Source organism: Quercus suber, unplaced genomic scaffold, assembly GCF_002906115.3.
Source record: "Quercus suber isolate HL8 unplaced genomic scaffold, Cork oak 2.0 scaffold_503, whole genome shotgun sequence".
Taxonomy (NCBI): domain Eukaryota; kingdom Viridiplantae; phylum Streptophyta; class Magnoliopsida; order Fagales; family Fagaceae; genus Quercus; species Quercus suber.
Window position 1 is genome coordinate 182,523 of NW_027069952.1, and position 20,740 is coordinate 203,262.

Below are 20,740 nucleotides of genomic sequence, written 5' to 3' on the forward strand. Positions count from 1 at the left end.
AAAGTAAGAGGTGAACAGAGACAGAGTCACATCACGTGGCCCTTCATGGGCAAGAGCTTTATTACACTCACCTAGTGGTTCTCATTGTGCCACTTCATTAATCTGGTCCCACAATTGCACCTAGCTTTATTACACGTACACACGCGCTGTGTCTGCGACACTGACCACTCCCTCCCTCTCCCTCATCAATACACTACACACTGGTCACTGCAGCAGGTAGGAATAGGATAGAATGAATAAACAATAAATAGAGGTCAGAATTGCATGAATAACACGTGTCCAGCATCACGTGCAATCTGCATGGCCACTCGATGTTGTTTCTGTTCGTATTGCCAAGGATTCCTATTCCTCCTGACTCCTGACTCCTGACTCCTGTCTCATGAGGGGCCAAACTTTTGTACCTTTTTTTTTTTTTTTTTCGATAAAATTAGTTAAGTTAAACTCACGCACACAGGAAGGGGAAAGTAAGACCCACAATCCACAAGAGCTTACCATACAATGCTATAGGCTACACTTTTTACTTCTATATACAACTTTTTTTTTTTTTTTTTAATTTTATTTATTTATAAGTATATTTTTAGTAAAAAATTAAATAAGTTGTTTTTAAACGAACAAATATGAGTGGGAGAGAGTCTATAAACACATTCAAATCAAATCACAAGTTAACACTTAAACATGTTGTGAAATTGAAAATAAGTTTTAAGTGTGTGCGTAGACAAACTATATTCTCCAGCTAAAATGCATAAATGGTAAAACTTAGGTATATTTCATACTTGTAATAAATTTAATAATTCTTGAAAAAAAATATACTAATATATAGTAATTTTTTTTATTAATCAATATAATAGAGGTTTCGGTAATTATAGTTGAGACAAAACTCATATGTTCCATTTTCTCATTTGTTCCACTTTTTTTCCATTAAATTTAATAATTCTTGAAAAAAAATTATAATATTTAGTATTTTTATTGATCAATATAATAGAGGCTTGGGAAATGTACAGGCTTGGAATAAAACTCAATGGAGTAGATAATGAAACTCAAAAAATGGGATAGATGAAATTTTTGATTAAGCACGTTTTAATGTTTCCAACAGATAAATGAAAAACTATCGCATATTTGCATTTGTCGTCACGAGTTTCATATCTACTCAGCTAAAAAACCAAATTTCATATTTATTTTTATAATTAAGAAAATGCACAGAATATTGTCAGATTATGTACTACACCAGAGTGCATTTTGTAAAAAGCATTTTTTTTTTGTAGTTTTTTAAAATAAAATTAACAAACTAAAATATAAGTTTTTTTTTTTTGGTAAACAAAGATAGGGGGATTTATGGTTATATTACACCCCAGGTAAGGCGTCAGGCGGACCACGGAAGTTTTTTTTTCAACCTGTGTGAGATTTTAACCCCACTTAGGATGCTCACCAACAGACTCCTGCGAGAGCGAGACTCGAACCTAGGTGTGTTGCACGAAACGTTCGAGTCTTACCCACTTAGCCAAGCCTCCCGTTGGCAACTAAAATATAAGTTAACTTTTACTTTTTTTGGTCACACATGTAATAAATAAAATTTATATTTTTTGTCACACAATCAGGTAAATAAGCTACCAAAAATTATATATTTGATCTCATATTTAACAAATAAACTATCTAAAAACTACCAATAACAAACAGACGTTAAAAGCTTGGACAGTTTTTGCTTACGTTGGTACATCCTCGTGGGTGTTTGACATGACATGGGGAAAGTGCATATATATATATATATACACAGACATACATACACGATAATACAGTTATGGACTTGTGGCTGTGATTGTGGCTGTCGCTGTGTCTAAAAACAATACAAATAGTACAAGTTGGTAATGTGGTACCCCAGATAAATTTTTCTGCATCATATGGATTACCCCATTACTAAGTGACAACAAATATTATATGATACAAAAAATCATTTGATTAGAAGACTCGATCATCAAAACGTGCAAAAAACAATGCAATAATCTCCACGTGATACATGGCAGAAACAATGCACCCACCGCCTAGATTAATTGATGTCTTCCAAGTTCCAACAAGCTCAACACATCATAATTATTAAAAGGGGGGGACAATTTTCAAAAAGACGAACCTTAGCTCATAGTGTTTTGGGCTTTTAAAGAAAAATTGAGCTACACTCTCCTCCCTGTTCTGATAAAAAAAACAATAATATATGTGCAATTTGCAACTAGTACAAAAGCTCTTAGCATCTTTTCAAGCATATACTTATAAAGCATCCGCAATGAACTGTTAATCTCGTCTCTACTTTACAGTAGCCTCTAAACAAACTAATTAACAAATTTTCAAGGCCATTCCATTTCAGTTCCTCTGTTTATCTTCTCACTTAGCTTTTGGTGCAAATGCAATTAATGCATATCCCAAATGTGACAAACATCTTAACCAAAATACACCATTAGCCTAATATAACAATCAAACTAAGTGAATGTACCATATGTAAACATCATTAAATATGCAAAGCAAAAAAAAAAACCCTTAAATTGAAAAGCAAGTACCAATTCAACTCTGAAGAGGGGACATTTTCTACTGGAATTGTAGACTGAATGATAAGGTATAATAAATAAATAAATAAATAAAAGAGAAACCTCTAAAGATTAACATCAGATTAAATTAGTATCCACTTTGAAGTACAAAAAATTTACAAAACTAAGCTTGTACCAATAAACACACCAACTTCGAAACCCACAATCATTTCAAAGAGCTTCTTTCTCCAAAGATCATTGAGCTTCTCCAATGACTTTTCTAAAGGACTCATTCCAACCAACTAGAAAAAGGAATGAACAGGTGAAGTTGAAAATTATAACGGTGGTTTTCAAACTTCATGTATTCATTTACAATTTTACGCTATAAAAGGTTGAGTTAGTCATTGCCACCAAGGCTGAAAATGATACATCCTCTACACAACTATATACTTGTATATGAGTCAGGAAGGCATTGGCAAGGGGAATATATGAAATGTAATTAATAGATAATAATCCACCTCATGCTCCAAGCAAAGGATCGATACTTGTACCAGACCACGATGGAATGAAGTTACAAGGACTGGCGTTCCTAGACATTAAGAACGTAAAATATAAGCCTTTTGTTGATAGATTTCAAGTTAGAAAATATAAGTGTGTAAGGACAACTTTATTATTTTAGCTCTTTAGATTTCCAAGCAAATGTAATTTAAGTTGTCGACTTCAATTTCAAAATGATAGATGTTCAAATCTTTTAGGGATGGATTTCTGAATGCTGATGCCTAAGTTTTAGAGTTTTTCTTAAATTTTCACAGATTGTTGTCTTAGTGATTTGTCATTCATTATGGGTGGGGTTCATAGCTTTTTTTATTGAATCCAAACTTTTTCAACTGGGGGTAGAAGAAGGGAGACGGTATTTTTCTTTAAGGAGTTTTGAGCGGAGTAGGTACTTCATGAAGTCGGTCTTCATGTGTAAGAATGTGGCACAATGGTTGATGAAGAGTATAGAACAGATTGTCGTTGGGGTCAGTCCAAAGTTTTTTTATTCGTTTAGGGAAGGTGATTTAGCTTACACCCTCCAATGGATCTCTAATTCTTTTGGCTTGTTCCTACTATTGACTGAATTTAAAGTTGGCGGGTCTAGGAGGTCCATTATTATTCCAGTAGGCAGAGCAAAGAATGGATGGAGGGTTTTTGGGTTAGAGTTAAGGAAGATATTGGAACCTGAAAACTATGTGAATGTAGGGACTGGGCAATTTTTGGCTCAGCTTCATAAGGATAGCTCAGGGGTTCAACCTTTTAAATCTTTTTCCGACACGGTGCGTGGGCATCAGGTGCAGGTAAGGGGTAGAAATCAGCCTCATCGGTTGAGCACCCATGATAAAGGGAAATGGCTGTTAGGGGATAGTAAGGGGGAGAGGCAAAACCTGCTGAGCAAAACGGCAGTGAACTTACCAGGTCCGACGACTCTCAGAGGCACAGAAGTGGGTTCTCGGCGTAGTACAGAGGACTTTGATTTTGGAAAGATATATCCGGTACGAAATAAAAGGAGATCTCCGTTGAATTTCAAATCAAATTGGACTGAACATGTTTATGGAAATAAGTGTGAATTGAAGAAGTCAAACTGGACTGGAAAAAGCTTGATTGTAGAAGTGAATGGGGAAGGAAAAAGGAGTGTGGCATGGAAAAAAGGTGGCCTGAGGAATTCTATTTGGGTTTCAAGGGATTAGAGGGATCACATGGTGGATTCTTCTAATGTTTCACGGGTTCACAAACCTGTGGTGGGCTTTGACCATGATGGTAATCAAGTGGGCCTTCCATTGATCTCTTTTCCAGAGCCCACTGGCCCATCTAGGATGGAAGAGGGTGTAAGCCCATCTATGGGTGACCTGAGACTTTTAAATAAGGAAGCCCATGCATCGGTGATGTCCAAAACCCTTCACACAGCTTCGGAAGCTTAGGTCGTCAAAGACGCTAATGTTTTTCTCGCTGAGGAGTCACTGGCATCACTGGTAATGGTCAGCAAAGCGAGACAACTTGCTTCGATGTCGGCGACAAGCCCAGTGGTGAACCATGGTCCTTTTTCCGATGGGTTTCACGCCGAGGACTCACTAGCGACACATGAAGCCCACGAGCTGGTGATGGTGGCAAGCTCCAAAACAGGTCACAATATCTTTGTTGCTCAGACTAAGGTGNTATAAATTCTCAACAAAACTAAACATGATCAAGATGGTTGATGTGTAGTTAAAAAGGAAAAACTTACAAATTCAATCCCAATCCCATACCTTTCCACGATACCAAGGAAGTTTCTCTTCATGGCCATGGTGATGCAAGTAAGTCACTGCATCCAACCACATTACAAATATCTGCATTTCAATATACATTTTAATCAGATACATTCTTTCCTATGACACAAATGATTCAAGCATTATTTTCAGCAATATATATATCAAGCATGAAAAGCTGAACCTACCCAGTAGGGAATGCCGTAGAGTTTCAGCATTTGGACAGGACCCATTGCAAAATTTAAATACACAAGTAGTCCAACCATTGCAGTCCAACAAACAGTTGAGGTGATAACATCTTTTCTTTCATTTGGGACAAACAAATCACTGTTTGGGTGGTAATGAGAGCCCTTCTTTCCAGGAGTTCGACTCCACTATAATAAGATACCAAAGGCATATCAGCGAAAAAGGGAAATTTATTTTGGACAAAAAACCACTACTTATAAATCAATTTACAAAATGTAGAAGGCTCACCAAATAGACAGGATAAGCAAGCATTGGAAATGGCAAGGTAAACCTCAATTTTCGGGTGACATCATCCAAACTCCTGTAGATTTTCTCGGACAACTGATTGCAGAAACAATGCATATGGTGAGTCTATAATTAAAACTAGGGGTAAGGCTTCCCGCTCCCCTCTTGTGGATAGGAAACACATGATGGGACACAGGACTGACATGTGTCTATTTTAAGACACATGTCTGTATCATGTTTCCTCCAATGCTCAAAACCACTAAAGAAAACCCAAATCCAAAATCAAAATTACCAAAAACATAAAATTCAGATTTCTCTGACAACTTATTACAAAAATAAATAATAATAATAATAATAATAATAATAATATAGGTGTATAATAAAACTACCATATTGAATAAAATCCTATCCTCTACTAGTTCTAGTTGCAATATCTCGTCTTTACTCTTTTTTTTTTCCCTTTAAATTTTGATTACTTTATAAGGAAAACAAATGAGAGAGAGAGAGAGAGAGAGGCCATGGCCACATAAACTTACTGGATGCCAAGATTCATCATTTTCGACATGTCCATGGTTTTGATGATGAGTCCGGTGGCTGATTCTCCTGTAGTATCCATGACAAGTGAAATCATTATGATTACTAGACATATTATGATGCCTTCAACTTATGATTGACACATTTCATATAGTGCATAAACCTATTAAAACATAGTAGTTTTTCAAATTCATCCCAAAAACATAAAAGGACAATAGAATCAATTCTAGATTCAGCAAGGTTTCAAGAACTAACCATCCATGATAAGGTACAAGGATTGAAGAATGAAGGATATGTCCCACCACGCTATTGAGATTAAAGTTATTAGAGAAGCTCCCATGACCACTGCAAAATTAAAATGTAACACAATTCACACTAAAATATATATATATAAATTGGTATTCAAATTACTTTTGAAATTAACACAAGGAAAACTACTATAAATCCTTGCTTTCTTGGAAAAGAAATGTAAACCAAGAAAACAATATTGTAAATTCAACAAAAGGTTAAGGTGTTTGATATGATTACCAATCATGGCCAATAACAAAGAGAGCCCAGAACATGGTCCCCTGTGCAATCCAGTACAAAGGCCAAACAATCCAATTGTTGAAGTAAGCTGCAACAGCTGCCAATCCAAAAACCACCGCAACATCTCTCACAACATAGCTCATAGATCTCCAAGGGTCTTTAACCAAACAATGCTTTGGAATGGCTGCTCTGATATCAGCCAAATTAAAAGGAGGTGGTGAACTGGCGTCAAATAATTCGCCATCATCTTCAACCCCATTAACACTCTCTGTTTCTTCATATTCCTCACCCACGGATGTGACAGTATTCAATGGAACACTCACATTTAGAGCCCAATTGTTCCCTCTAAACAGTCTCAAAGAAGAACCAAGACAGCGGCTTTTACTGTTTTGTAATAGCCTCATCTTGGAAGAAAAGGCTGTCTTTGACTCTAGTCTGTCTCTGCAGCGAGTGTAGACTCTAGGGAGAGGCTTTAGGCCACATTCTGTTAAGACCCAGCTCGCCATTGGAGACCCAGATGAAGAAAATTCAAGAATTTCAGCTCTGAGTCTTTTTGGCTAAAGAGAGAGACAGACACAGAGGGAGTTTGAGAGCTTAGAATGAACAAAATATGAGATGTGAATTAAGTAGATAGATAACACAAGGACCTCGCTCATCCCATCAACAAACCTCAACTTTGGCTTCTTGTTATGTATGTACATGCATTCTTATATACAAAATAATACTATAAATAACATTTTTTTTTCACCATATTTTTCAGAGCTATTAGGTAGAATTATTATAAGGTAGATAAGTTGTCATTGATTCTAATATATGCCCATCACAGATATCACTTTACTGAATTTATGAAAAAAGTTATGACTCTAAAGTCTAAACCCTTTTTTATTACAGAAAAGAGTGATTTTAAACTTATTGTTAATATACACATGCATGTATCTTACGTAGGTGTGAACCTGCCCTCTGCTGCTCAAACGGTAAGAGCTTTTAATTAAAGAAAGTTTGAATATTTGGGTATGACTGCCAACTTGGTTTGAATAGTTATCCTTGTGTTTAAAACGGAAACACGAGGATTGGTTGTTGTAACTTGTATGTACAAAGTGGGTCCACGCAGTGTGTGAAAGGACAAAAGAGAGCTGACGTGGTCAAGTCTGGTTCGTTGAGTCAATCAGTGGAATTCTTTGATTTGTTTGGGTTGGGGTCATAGTCAGTACCATAATGAGCCGACTCATCTTTTCGAAGTGTTTGAATGGCTTTTCTTTGCGTTACTCTTTCAAAATGAGCAAACTTGGTCGGTACAGGTTTCTTTGTATTATATTTTGTGTCATTTCCCATTGTAATTGTTAGTTTATGAAGAATTCACACGGTTTTAGAGTCAAAATTTTGTGGTCTTAGTAGTTCAGTTCATCCATCTTGGTCAGCCCAATTTTCTGAAAACTTTCAAATTATTTGACTTTGATCATGTTGATTGTTTTATTTTAATCTGATATGTTGATTCTTGAGAGGGGGATGAGGGGTTTCACATTCTCAAATCGAACGTGTCAATTGAACAACTAAGAGCTTGGTCAAGTGCCTGATTTTGACCAAAAATTGGTTTTGGTAATTTAAAAAAAAAAAAAAAACGTAAGTGTTGACGTCTGTGAATGGTGTATAATAAAAATAAAATATATGATAAATTTATGTTGATCCAGTCATAACTTGCTACAGTAACAAGTTATAAATAAATAAAAAAAAGTTTTCCCAAATCATTTATATAATATCTAAAATTATAAGCGAATCATTTATTGTTGCTATACTCATTTTGAGCCATATTAGCATAATATTTTTGTCTATTCGATCCACTTCAATCAAACTTGGTCCATTCGGTCCAATATTCTCTATTCTCGTTCCTTCGGTCTACTTCGATCCAATATGGTGCAATTCAATCCATTTTGAATTGATTGGGCCTTAAATTAATTCTTTTTTTGTAAGTTGTCTTTTCAATTTTGGGCTCAAAAATTCATTTTTCTCTTTATTTTTGGGTTGAAAAGTATGATATTTAATTTTATTTAGGCCAAAATCTTTATTTTTGGGCTAAAAATTACAAATAAAATAAGTATTAAAAATTAGAAATATTGGGCCTAAGAAAACAATAAAAATGATAAATATTCAAAAAATTACCTTAAAATTAAAGTGTCAATAATATAAGCATTATATTTATATTAAAAAAAAAATACAATTCTAAACTTATATAATAATTTAAACTTAATATAACATGTTAAATGTGTTCCATAGAATGGGGGTTGTATACTTAAAAAAAAAAAAAAAATTCTTGGATAGGCTCAAATTAGTGAACCAATTATGATTTTTTTTTTAAAAACATCTTTTCCATTTATATAAAAAATATTATAATTATGTAATTTAAATCTTTTTATTAAATTACATATATATATATATGCAAAATAAATTATATGTTTCATTACATAAAACTTATAAAATGGAAAACACTTTTAAATAACACGTGATATTTAAGCTACGAATTTTACATTATACTTTAACAGAAGTTACAACAACTAAGCATATTAGGTAGCGAGTGCTGCCAAATATTTTCTGCTTTACAAGTCTAAAGTTTTGGGCAACTTTATTGATTCAGAATCATTTTATCTAATGAAACTAGTCTCAATTCACAAGGACCTAAATCAATAAACAGAAATCTTTTGTTTTCACGCTAACACAAAATCATCCAAAGCCAGCACTAGTCTTATTCCAACTATATTATCAGGGTAAATAAGCAAGAAAAATGTGAATGCAAAAGACAAATAATAGCTGTGAGTGGAGCAACTGCACAAGGAACTCAAAAAGTTCACTTGGAGCTGTTAGTTAGGAATAGGATAGATCATACAAGCGTCGAAAATTTCCTAATATCAGAAAGCGATTCTATTATAAGAAATAATTGGACAGAGATGAGAGAGTAAACAAATACAAGAGAAAAACAAACTTATTGCCATGTTCGGCAAAAAAACAAACTTGCTATAGAAATAATCTTATCATGTACAATGAGAAGGATGTACTAAAACTACTAAATACACATACACAGAAGTGTAAGAAAGTTTCTTTCCCTAAAAATTTAGCAAAGAAGTTACTTTTACAACACAGGCTGAACCCATTTGAGATAATAATATATACTAAGAGGAGAACTTTATGTAAATACTGGATCCAAATTTATTGTAGAATCCTTCATAAAAATGTTCCGGCTACCTCTGAAATATGCACAGTAAGGGGCTAAGGGGCTAAGCGCTAGCTTGCTCCAAACCCTGTCAATTGGCCTATATAATTCATTGATGCCAACCTTGTCATATGTTCCACCATTTACGACGTTCCATTGTCTTGGCGAGTTCACTTGCCATCGATGCAAAGTTCTCAGCTCCACTTTGTAGTTCTTCAGTACGCTGACTGATCCTCTGATATAAACAGAAAAGCATGCATCACTTTTGAAGGAAATTTCATGCAAGCATAACCATATAGGGCAAAAGAATGTGAAAACAGTTGCTGTGATGAGAAAATTATTCCCCGGAGCCCTGATCTATTTTTCTTGTCTAATCCCTAACTGTGTCAGCAGTTTCTAAACCACCTAATAAATAAGTTCCCTCTATTTTTATGTTAGCCACTGCAATTACTCAACTACCATATCCAAAACAATTCACATTCTCTACCAACATTTATTTATCTTTATGACACAAACTGGAGTTCAGTACATACTCTAAAGTGGCAGGACTGGACTTCCAGTAAACAAATATAAGATAAAGGGAGGTCAACCGTGCATTTTAATAGTGTCATTCTCTACAAATTTTAATTAGATAACTGTTCTCTAAGGATATTTTATGTATGATAATATGAGCAACATAGCTTGTTTCAACATCCAAAGCATCAGGTTGCTTGTGTAAAGAATCGCCTGATTGGGCTGCAACTACTAATAGAGGTTACTAAAAGATGGGAATCTATATTTGTGAATTCTCAAAGATTGGGGTCTAATGGTGTATACACCAAATTTCCAACCTACTCCATCATTCAAATTATTCAAACATCCATTCCTCAAGAAAATTAAAATTTTCCAGTTGGATAAGATAGAATATGGGAACTATCAACAAAAAATCTACCTCAAGTTTTTCTTTGCGTTCCGCTAGCTTATCCCTTGCTTGTGAAGCTGCTGCTGAGGCATCCTGAAACCAATGACCATGTCAGAAAATATAACTTTACACATTAAAGTGTGTAAATAATTTCCTCATTAAATAATTACAGAAAAATATGATTTTGCATAAAATTACCCCAGCCTTTCTGTATTTAGCTCTAATTTCTTCTGCTGTCCTGAGTCTTGGATTTGTGTCAGTTGATGCACCTTCAAATAATCTCTCTCTTTCTGTGCCCTTATCTGTGAAGCAATAATGAAAATGTAAGTTGATTCAAGTTAAAATAAAATTACCAGAAAATGAAGAAATAGACATACCTCTACTTTCATTATCACTCTTCGGAGATGGAGATGAGAGTGCTATTGGTTCATCAATTTTAATATCATCTGTGCCGAAACATAGTACACATTCAGAAAGAGGACGGGATGAGGCACAAAGGAGATTATTGGAGACTCATCAAAAAAAGAAAGGAGATTATTGGAGTAAAGATATAGAACCTAAGTTAAGCTCCATAATGTCTTGGTCATCCATTACTGCAGCAGAAGGCTTTAAGAATGGGGGACTTGAATATAAGCTCTCTAAATGTTCAACATTATTCTTATGAACTTCAGCTAGATCTACATCTACATTGTGCTCCTCCTTACCCACTTTAATGTTCTTAATAATTCCACCTAAAACCCCATGGGCGACATCCTGTGTCAACAGAAAATAGCCACAAAATCTTGATACTTTCATTTAGAGAAAGAGAGAGAGAGAAGGGGTGGGGGGGGGGGGACCAGAAAAAATAAACCGCAACCTGTCTATTCTTCTGATTTGGAGATAAGTTGACAGAGGCAGGTACAGCAGCTTCGAGGATTTTATCATGAAGACTGGGCAAAGACTCCGGAATCCTAAATATGCCAAAGTCTCATTTAGAAAGTAGTCACAGGACAAGCCATTAAGATTTGCATTAAGCATATTGGTTTAGAGCTTGATGGCTGAATTATTAGTACACAAACGAGAGAGAGAGAGAGAGACAGACCTGAAGTCATTTTCATTGCCCAATAGAGATACTGTAGCAAATTCACACCCATTTACCTATAAAATCAGAATGTCACAAGTTCAAGTTAAATATAACAACGCAAAGCCATAACTTGAGAATGCCAACCATATCAATGTCATAAAGAAATTCATGTGTACCTCCATCTATCACATTTTAACAAGAGGGGAGAAAAGTGTATTTATCATTACTATAGAAGACAGAAGTGGAAGGAACTGTCCTTCCCAATAGAATTTGTGATGAAATTTCAAGTGACAATAGATCAGATATTTGCTCGTGATGCATAAAATGATAAAAATGAATAACTGGACCATTTCATATATCAATATTCAAAACCAACCAGAAAAATTTGCCCATTATCGGAAGAACACATTGTCTTGTCCATGTTAGTCTTGAAGTTCCACCTTAGAATTGACATTAAAGAGATTTCTTCCAATACTTCAAGAGTAGGCAAAGACCTGTCCGAAGATGATATCAGTTTCCTTTTAACAGAATTACTGCTGAGCATACTTTTAAGATCTCAAAAGAAGAAGAATATGATTGGTACAAAAACCATTAATTTTTACAAAAAGGCATTAAAAAATAGGGCCACCAAAATCATATCAGACATTTCAGCATATAAGTAAGCAAGAAAGGAAATTAATGAGCACTTTACCTTATCTCAATGGCTCCACTCTGGTAGAGTACAACCAGCCCCAACTCTTTCTCATTTTTCTTGAGGGTTGCAGTCCAACAACATGGTTTTACAAGATTCACCTTCCAAATTGAGTTGCTTTCACCCTAGAAATAACACAGTTCTGTTTATTGGCAGATGAAGATGTGGAAATGTTGAAAAAGAAGGGCTGTAACAAGAGGCACCTTAATCACAGACTCGAAAGAGTAAAAGAACAATGCATCTTCACAACAAAGTAAAATGAATAAGTTCATTGATTGCTGCACATAGTACACAGTTTCGTGGGAGTCAAGTTCAACTTCATGAGTACTTCCAGACTGCAAATTAGTTTGTACAAAATCACTTCTAGCTTCACTTTTCTGAGGTGAGTTCAATGACTGCTTTTTGCTGGACATTTCAGGGATAAAATTGCTCCCATCTGCAAAAGGGGAGTTCTCAACTACAACTCATAGGTAGAGTAAAAAAATCTACTTTTTTCCCAATTGACTGTACTTGCCTAGAATGTACATAGAAATTGCAATTGAATCTGTTTTGAGGTGTAATGACTGACTGGTGACTATATTGCCAGTTGCACCATCCATGACAACAATATGTGCATTCCTGGTCATTGTGAACACTAGCCCCTTCCCAAGATTGTTCGAAGATTTGGATTCAGAGTCCTCTGGACTGTTTACTAAGCTGTTAGTATCTGAAAATGTTTTAACAGCAAGAGATATGACGGGGGTATTTGAGTCGGATACACTGTCTGTAAAAAACAAAACTGACAATGTACTAGTATCAAGCACTGCAACCTGTAATATAAATGAAAAATGTGAATCTGTAAAACTTATTAATCTGAAATTTCCAATCAACAACCAGCATAAATGAAAAGTATTATCATTAAAAAAAAAAACTATACAGATGACTCTCACCTGGCCACATTCAAATCCTACGGCGAGTCTTGATCCAAAATCTGCAAATTGTAGGGTGCATACAGGGGAGTTGAGGAGGGAAAATACAGCTGTGCAGTGAGGCCCATTTTCTTGGTGAATATTGTGAACTGCAAGCAGCTTGCACAAAAATTAGCATATAATGAAAATTGGAAAAATAAAAGACTTGAAGTGTCTTGAACACAAAAAAAACTTCTGTGCTCTGTCCTTTATACACGTTTGTTTCCATTGTTATTCTGCCCCCAATTTTACCTAAAACCAAAATTTGAAAAACAATAGTAGGTCCTCTGAGACTCACACAACAAATCCTAGAAATCTCAATACTTGGGGTTGTCTACATCAATCTTTTTTTACCATTGAGCTCTCTCTCTAGACTCTAAGCCTTTAAGGCCTCAAAAACCCACCAGTCATTCACCTATTAATTTTTTATTTGTCAACCTAGCCCCTAGTTGACACCTTTTGTTCCTTGTTTGTAGAGCTAATTCTCAAGCAAAACTATTTAATGAAGAACTTGTCTAACATTAGAAAGGAATACACAGAAATTTGTATACAGTAGAACCAAACCTTCATTCACGGTTTCTGTCACAAAGTGCAAACTTGTCTCATCCGTACTCCTTACTAGCTTGTATACGCAAACCTACATAATCTCAAAAGTGAAAACAATCACTAAAACATTAAGTCTTGATTGCATAAGCTAAAGGCAGGAAAAATAGAATATTACCAGACCACATTGATTGCCAATGGCTAATGTTAAAGTGTAAGAGCAGAAATCTAATGCTGTTACTGCTGCGCTTGTATTAGCAATGTTGATACCATTCACCTGTCATAGATGATACGTGTTCCATTAAGAATAACTTTTCTCAACTAAACTGTAGAGAGAGCTCTTGTTAAAATTCAAAGACTAAATACCGGGGGCTAAGTTTTGTATGACATTCGAAATTAACGGTTAAACAACCCTGCTAACCTCTCCTAAAACATAAATAAGTGACAGGGCTGGATATGTGGCATCCCATACTCGAACAGATCCATCTTGGTAACCTGCTATGTATATTCTCTCAACATGATAAACTTCAGTGTCAATAAGCTGACAGGGAACACCACCGGTCAGAGGCCACTTTGTAGCCCCTACATCTGGAGTTTGTGGAGCATGAAGTTTTGTAGCTGAGAAAATCTAAATTGAAAAAGGAAAACCAAATAAATAATGGTGGATGATATAAACTATCCCTGGACTATGTGCTGATTGAGGTTTTGCAGCTTAGAATATTTAATTGAAAACTGGAAACTTGTATAAATATCAGGTGGTCATAAAACAAAATTTTTAAAAAGTAATCTATTGAAATATTCAACTGAAACTATCTACATTGCTTATGCTAACAAATATGCAATACCTCAGACAAAACTTTTGAGAACTTCCCATCTCTATAAACCAGACCAAGCTTTGCCACAGTCATGTATGGGTCAAGAGTGGGTATGAACATAGGATACTCCACAGCAGTCACAGAAGGTTTTTTCTCCTTCTGAGAAATTAAGGCAGACAAGTAAATATCATTGTAGACATTCAATTTACCAAGATTTGTTAGTACAACTAGAGACATGCCAGTGCCACCACTCTCAGTTGTACCAGAACTTGGTAATAGAACCATATCTGCAAAGCCATTAAGTGTAAGGTCTACACGTCCAATGCACTTCAGACTTTCTATCCCAGCAGACCAATCTAGGCTCAAAATCTGTAAGATGGAAAAGAAATAGTTATCTAAAATTTAAATGAACTATGCTGTATAATCAATGACAGAATTAACATCCAAATTTGGAAGCAAAATTGGCTCCCTCCCAAAAAAATAAATTAACATTGTGCTTAAATAAAAACTGGGAAATAGAGCCAACAAGGGTCACAAACAACATAGACTAGACATATTAAATGTGTCAGATGAAAATGTGATCATGTCATAACATAATTATATGATATCATAGTCCAAGAAAGCTAATTTATTAGCTACTAAAGGAATTTATTATCACCAAGTCACCAACCATGTCGTTTTCTTCCTTTTCTTCTATCACAGCTCAAATATTAATGTTGAAGTTAACATGTTTATGACCCCATGTTAAAATAAGGTGCTTTGATCACTATTATCTGTTGGCTCTTGGCTTGGGCGGTAAAGGGATGGGTGGGATCGTTATAGGTCTTATGTTTAAATTTTATCAGCACAAAAAAAGGGACTTTCCATCACTAGATATATATACTTAAATAAGACAAACAAATGAAAAAATAGTTTGAGTTAAAAGCACACCGTCAAAACTTCTACAGATCCAATTTCATCACCGCCATAGACAAAGAGTTGGCCTCCACAATCATTATGTGATCTATTTGTAGCCCAATGCAAAACGATGACAGGGAGTCTTCTGCTGCCTGATGATAATTGTAGCTTAACAACATCATTAGATGATTTCGCAGCTTTCTGATCTTGGATAGAGGAAGCATTTGTTAAGTTCCAAAACATTATATCTCCATCAACGTAGCCAACAGCAAGAACTAATCCACTATTAGATGCCCAACAGATAGAGCTTATCTCTTTGTCCAGTTCTGTATCATCTGATACATCATCAGACAGCTCATGTCTTGTGTCTGTTAGACAATCAACCACTGTTTTATCCTTCAATAGAAGGTCCTTATAGCCTCTAACAAGAACAATGCGATCTTCAGACGCATCCCAGAGTACGATCAACCCATTATCATATGCAATCAGCAATCTGTGAAAGATGCATTCTCTCAACATTCATTAAATAGAACAAGTAAATCAAAGTAAATGTTCAAGGTGCGATATTCAAGGCTAATTCCTCTTCTGGCTTCATCCATTCAACACTTTTATTTATTAGGGGCATGTGCACAACACATGGGAGAGAGAGGGAGAGGGAGAGAGAGAGAGAGATAAAACTACACCACGTATACACACACACACACACACACACACACACACACACACATCTCAGTTCAGTTTGGACACCTAGGCGAAGGGTTAAGTGCCAAATCTAGCCTCTAGTCAAGCCTATTCAACAACTGACAAAATCTCAATCACAGCTCAGTTCATGCCCATCCTTAGTGTCCTAAAAGAATGATATATATACCAACCCATATGCCTTAGACACGCATGGGCATACCAATCCATATGCCTCTAGATGCAAAAAATTTATAACCTTAATAAATCAATGAAGTTGAATACAAGTAGAGAATCATAAAACCCAAAAACCAGGAAATTTCAAGTAAATCTTGTCTTGCCTATTTCCCTGAGATAAAGGTTGATGGAGAACTCCAACAACAGAAAGATGATCAGGCAATGAAATCCCAGATGCCTCTGCAAAAATTGATCAACTTTTTAGACTTATTTATATGTTAGACGTTACAGGTCTACACAATTTTTCCTTAAAATAAACACAGCACGAATGGTGACACACATACATGCAGGTGAGAAGTAAAAATTAGTGTCATGGCTTCATGTCTGAAGTTTTTGTTGTATTTATTTAATGTTTTATCTCTAAATTTTCAAGTTTATGTTGAATACTTGAAGTACTTGTGTGTGAAGCTAACAAATCGTGCTAACAACAATACACATACCAATAAAAACAAAATAATTTTTGAAAGTGTGAAGTTCATGGTACATTATCAGAAATACTTTCAGAATGAAAAATTGCTGCTACTGAAAAAAGTTTATTAGGGATCATAAAAAACTGTGGATGCATATTGGTGACCTACTTGTTATTATCCATATTTTTATTCAATGTTTACACTAGTAGAAAGTAGCCAATGCCCGAGGCTAATTTGGTTAAAATCCAATTCAAGCAGTAGGATGACCAAAGTTAACCTTCTAGGTTCTAAGTGCATACTCATACTGTCATACATAAGTATATTAGTGAATCCATCAGTAGAAAATACCCCTAAACTTCACATGTAAATGAAATTATGTGACATAGCTTTACCACCATAGAATACTTTCTCCAACTAGACTCAAAGAGGAGTTTATCAATAGAAAATGATTTGGCGGTTGGCAAGTCAGAGAAGAATGACATCCAAATTCCTCTCTCTTTCTTCTGTGTTTGTGTGTGTGCAACACTTGCATCTATAGACAACCATAATATCTTATCACTCTAAATGTGTCCTTATACATGACACAATATTTATTGTTATTATTATTATTATTATTATTATTTTGTGTGTAAGTTTTTATCCCAAGGAGAGGGGAAGGGGAGATTCAAACTAATGAGATGTAGTCCCCATCTGATAGTGCTACCTCTTAGAGTTATATATGACAGTAAGTCTTTCAAGAAAATAGAAGATTATATTACAACCTGCTAATAGGAGTTGTTCACACAAAGTGTTCATCATGCAGTGAAGGCAGTGCTGTATATTATATACTCAACTAAGTTATCTCTCCATCTCTTCCCAAAAATCTGTAGACAAAAATATAATTGTCGCAATCCAACACAGCTATGGCATCAACCAATTATAAGAATGGAGCAATTACCAGCGATGACATTTTTGGGAACACAATAAGGTAAATGTATAATTTGTTTGCTTTCAGCATCATACTTTAGCACGGCCACCATCCCATACTCACACCCTATATACCTGTACAAAATGACAAGGTAACAACGTTCCACAGGTCATGATTTCAGTTGCATTTGCAAACCAATATAAGTGTAATGCACTCGAACAATCATTTTAGAAAGCATCATACATGTAAGTGGTGCCATAAATAACAGAGAAAGCAGTTATATTGGACTCCCACTGTAAAGTAGAAGCTATTTGCCTTTGTTCCAAATCCCAAACCTGCAAACATCAATAACCTATTAAACCGATAATATATGTCAGTGGGGAAAAGTGGAAGAATAAAAGAAAAGAAAGAGACAAGGATCAAGATAAGAACTAGGAAAAATGGTAAAGACGCAGACAATTTCTAGTATTGTTCAGTAGAAATTTGGATAGTCTAACAAGAATCGATACCTGAATTTCGTTTTCAGTTGAGATACTGACTATAAAACCTTGATTTTGTAAGAACTGTGGAAACATATTAAAAGGAACCAAAAAGAAAAAAAAAAGACAACATTGTCAGACCAACATTTGCTGAATTAAGATGTAAAAGACGGCAAGTAGTATTGTGAAACAAATCAATAAATTTATTTTTTCCAGCTAGAAATTCATGCCACAACAGATTACTACAAACGATTCACCAATCTCTCAAAGTATAATAATACAACCAACTTTCAGAACCAGATATATAAACATGAGATTGGTGGACAAATTAGATACAAGCTCTTTGCATCTTTGCATTTAAAACTCACAAACCTCTAAGTATTTATACGGCAACTGCTTAGGTGATATAAGAAGTGCTTCAATATTATCACCACCAATCACTTTTATCCTGCCATCCCTGCATTAAGCAAAGAAGAAAAAAAAAAAAAAATCAAACTTTGAATTCAATAATTGTCTACACTAGCCACTTATCGGATTCACCATCTGGTCGATGATTTCATAATTCACTAACAGGTCTAATTACCAAAACAATCCTAATATATAGAATTTTCTATGCATTCCAAGATATATTCCTCATCCATCACAAAATTTGATTCTTCCTTTTGTCGATTATAGATCCTCAACAGACTAATCAAGTTTTACCACATGTATTCATTCTCTTTGTTACTTCCTTAAATTCATATGTTCTTTTTGACTACGCGTGCTAAGCAAGATCACGCAACCAACTCTTCTTGCTTAATTTTGGAATAGGCTATTGGTTTCAGCAGACTAGTCAAGTTCCGCCGCACGTATTCATTTCTGTCATTCTATTCTATTTGAAATCATACTTTTTATTACTTCCTTAATCGACATGTCATTTTGTACAAATTAAACTAGCAAAATGCGCCTAGGGATGATCAGACATGATATACAACAGTCATATTTTCGTACAATTCTTATTCAAAAACTTTCTAATTCAATTCAATTAGGCAACAAATTAAGATTATGCAAATTAGATTAACAAACTCACAGCGTTCCGATTGCCAATAGGCTTTGAACTGAGTCAAAAGCAAGAATAGAAGAGGTAGATGGAATCCCATAGTGAAGAGTTACGCGTGGATCCAAGTCTGCCCGAGTCACACTCCCCTGTACCGCATTTTGCTGCTGCTGTTCAAGTTCATTACAAACGTTATACCAATGCAGATTTGAGCGTTTCATATATAGATAAATTTTATCGATCAGCTAAATCGCAATATCGAAATTGAAAAACATTAATAACAGATTATATGTATATATAACCTGTGGAGATTGTGATTGTGATTGCGATTGTGATTGCTGTTGTTGCTGTTGTTTTTTTTGAGAGGGGCTCTTTGTAAACAATTTAGCAAACATGGTGGACGGAAATGGAAACACGAGCTGTTTCTTTCTTCTTCTGCTACAAATAAATACAACTCCTACTTGCCTTTTTTTTTTTTGTTTTTGTTTTTTGATTTTTAGATATTCAGGTATGGCACGGATAACGATGATGCGTGATGGATCATTATCGGGAATTGTGTTTATCGTAATCGGACGGTGATGCGAGGTTGTGGTGTCTGGAGTGACCGTTTGGTGGGGGTTGGGTGGTGGTTCCAAAAAAAAAAAAAAAAAAATGGGCTCAAATCAAATGTTTGGCTTTGGCAACCTCAAAGAGAAAAATAGGGGACCCACACACAAAGGAAAGTGTTGGTTTTTGCTTTTTGTTTTATTGAAACTAGTTGATTTTTGCGAATGACTTGGTCTAACATTTGCTAATTTGCAAGTATGTATGACTCTGTATCATATGCTCAATCCTTTCTATGTGAGAATATTTCTTATCCATTTTTTGGATCCCATTTTAGTTTTCTCTACGCATCATGTGTCTTGTTAACAAAGAAACTAAACAAAGATATTTTTTCCTATAAAAAAAATAAAATAAACAGAGATATTTTTAAACAATAAAATACAAGAATGTGACAAAATAAGAGATTATACTTGATTATTGGAGAGGGTAAGCCCAATCCTGAGATGGGCTAAGAGGTTTTTCTAGCCCAGGCCCAACGGGTCCTTGGATTGCTTGACTCTCGAGACCATATACAATGATACATAATCCAAACAAGGTTTCATCTCACCTTGACATAAAAAGTAACCACCGGTCACCTCCTGGCAAAGAGTTCGAGGATAAAGAGGAATGTCCAAACACCCAAGCAAGCACACCCAATCTAAGACCAAAGAACTCTACGAGCTCGATTATCAAATTCTCTTTAAACTCATTTTAAGCGCCGGAACTCATTTTATATGAATGCGAAGTGACAGCATCCTCATTACACATTTGTGGTACATGCATTTTACTAACTCGTTCCCTCAGTTGACTTGAGAGGATGATTTGTTGTCAAATTTTTCCTATTCATGGAAAATTGTCAATCTTTAAAATAAATCTAAATATATGATATACCCCCATTACTCGAAGAGAGAATATGTGTTCATCATAACTGTTAGATATGTTCTTAGTGAAAGCATTACAAATCCTAAGAACTAAGTTGATTTTCAAAATGGCTCTCGTGATAAATCATGTTAAATTTTGAAATTTT

At 35.1% G+C, this 20,740-nt stretch overlaps 2 protein-coding genes across 5 annotated transcripts; both read right to left on the reverse strand.

Annotated features, from left to right (window-relative positions):
* Window positions 1–4,708: 4,708 nt before the first annotated feature.
* On the reverse strand, window positions 4,709–7,159 carry LOC112011944 (omega-3 fatty acid desaturase, chloroplastic). Its single transcript, XM_065763356.1, has 6 exons — window positions 6,326–7,159; window positions 6,053–6,142; window positions 5,800–5,866; window positions 5,267–5,359; window positions 4,981–5,166; window positions 4,709–4,873 (listed from the first exon to the last, which is right to left on the reverse strand). Exons 1-6 carry the CDS (start codon window positions 6,829–6,831, stop codon window positions 4,775–4,777), a joined length of 1,041 nt encoding a protein of 346 aa, XP_065619428.1. The 5' UTR covers window positions 6,832–7,159; the 3' UTR covers window positions 4,709–4,774.
* A 2,140-nt stretch (window positions 7,160–9,299) lies between these two features.
* Window positions 9,300–19,757, reverse strand: LOC112015552 (uncharacterized). Of its 4 annotated transcripts, none has more exons than XM_024047958.2 (24): window positions 19,434–19,757; window positions 19,165–19,298; window positions 18,468–18,552; window positions 18,126–18,179; window positions 17,860–17,951; window positions 17,647–17,750; window positions 16,404–16,479; window positions 15,418–15,877; window positions 14,518–14,856; window positions 14,094–14,300; window positions 13,851–13,949; window positions 13,694–13,766; window positions 13,112–13,239; window positions 12,697–12,991; window positions 12,386–12,618; window positions 12,183–12,307; window positions 11,868–11,985; window positions 11,510–11,565; window positions 11,285–11,378; window positions 10,986–11,181; window positions 10,806–10,874; window positions 10,627–10,730; window positions 10,459–10,521; window positions 9,300–9,762 (listed from the first exon to the last, which is right to left on the reverse strand). In XM_024047958.2, exons 1-24 carry the CDS (start codon window positions 19,524–19,526, stop codon window positions 9,655–9,657), a joined length of 3,405 nt encoding a protein of 1,134 aa, XP_023903726.1. In that variant the 5' UTR covers window positions 19,527–19,757; the 3' UTR covers window positions 9,300–9,654. The 4 variants fall into 4 exon arrangements, with proteins under 4 accessions (XP_023903726.1, XP_023903725.1, XP_023903730.1 ...); XM_024047957.2 differs by having other exon boundaries at window positions 19,165–19,301; XM_024047962.2 differs by lacking the exons at window positions 18,468–18,552; window positions 19,165–19,298; window positions 19,434–19,757 and having other exon boundaries at window positions 17,860–17,968.
* Between the last annotated feature and the right edge of the window lie 983 nt (window positions 19,758–20,740).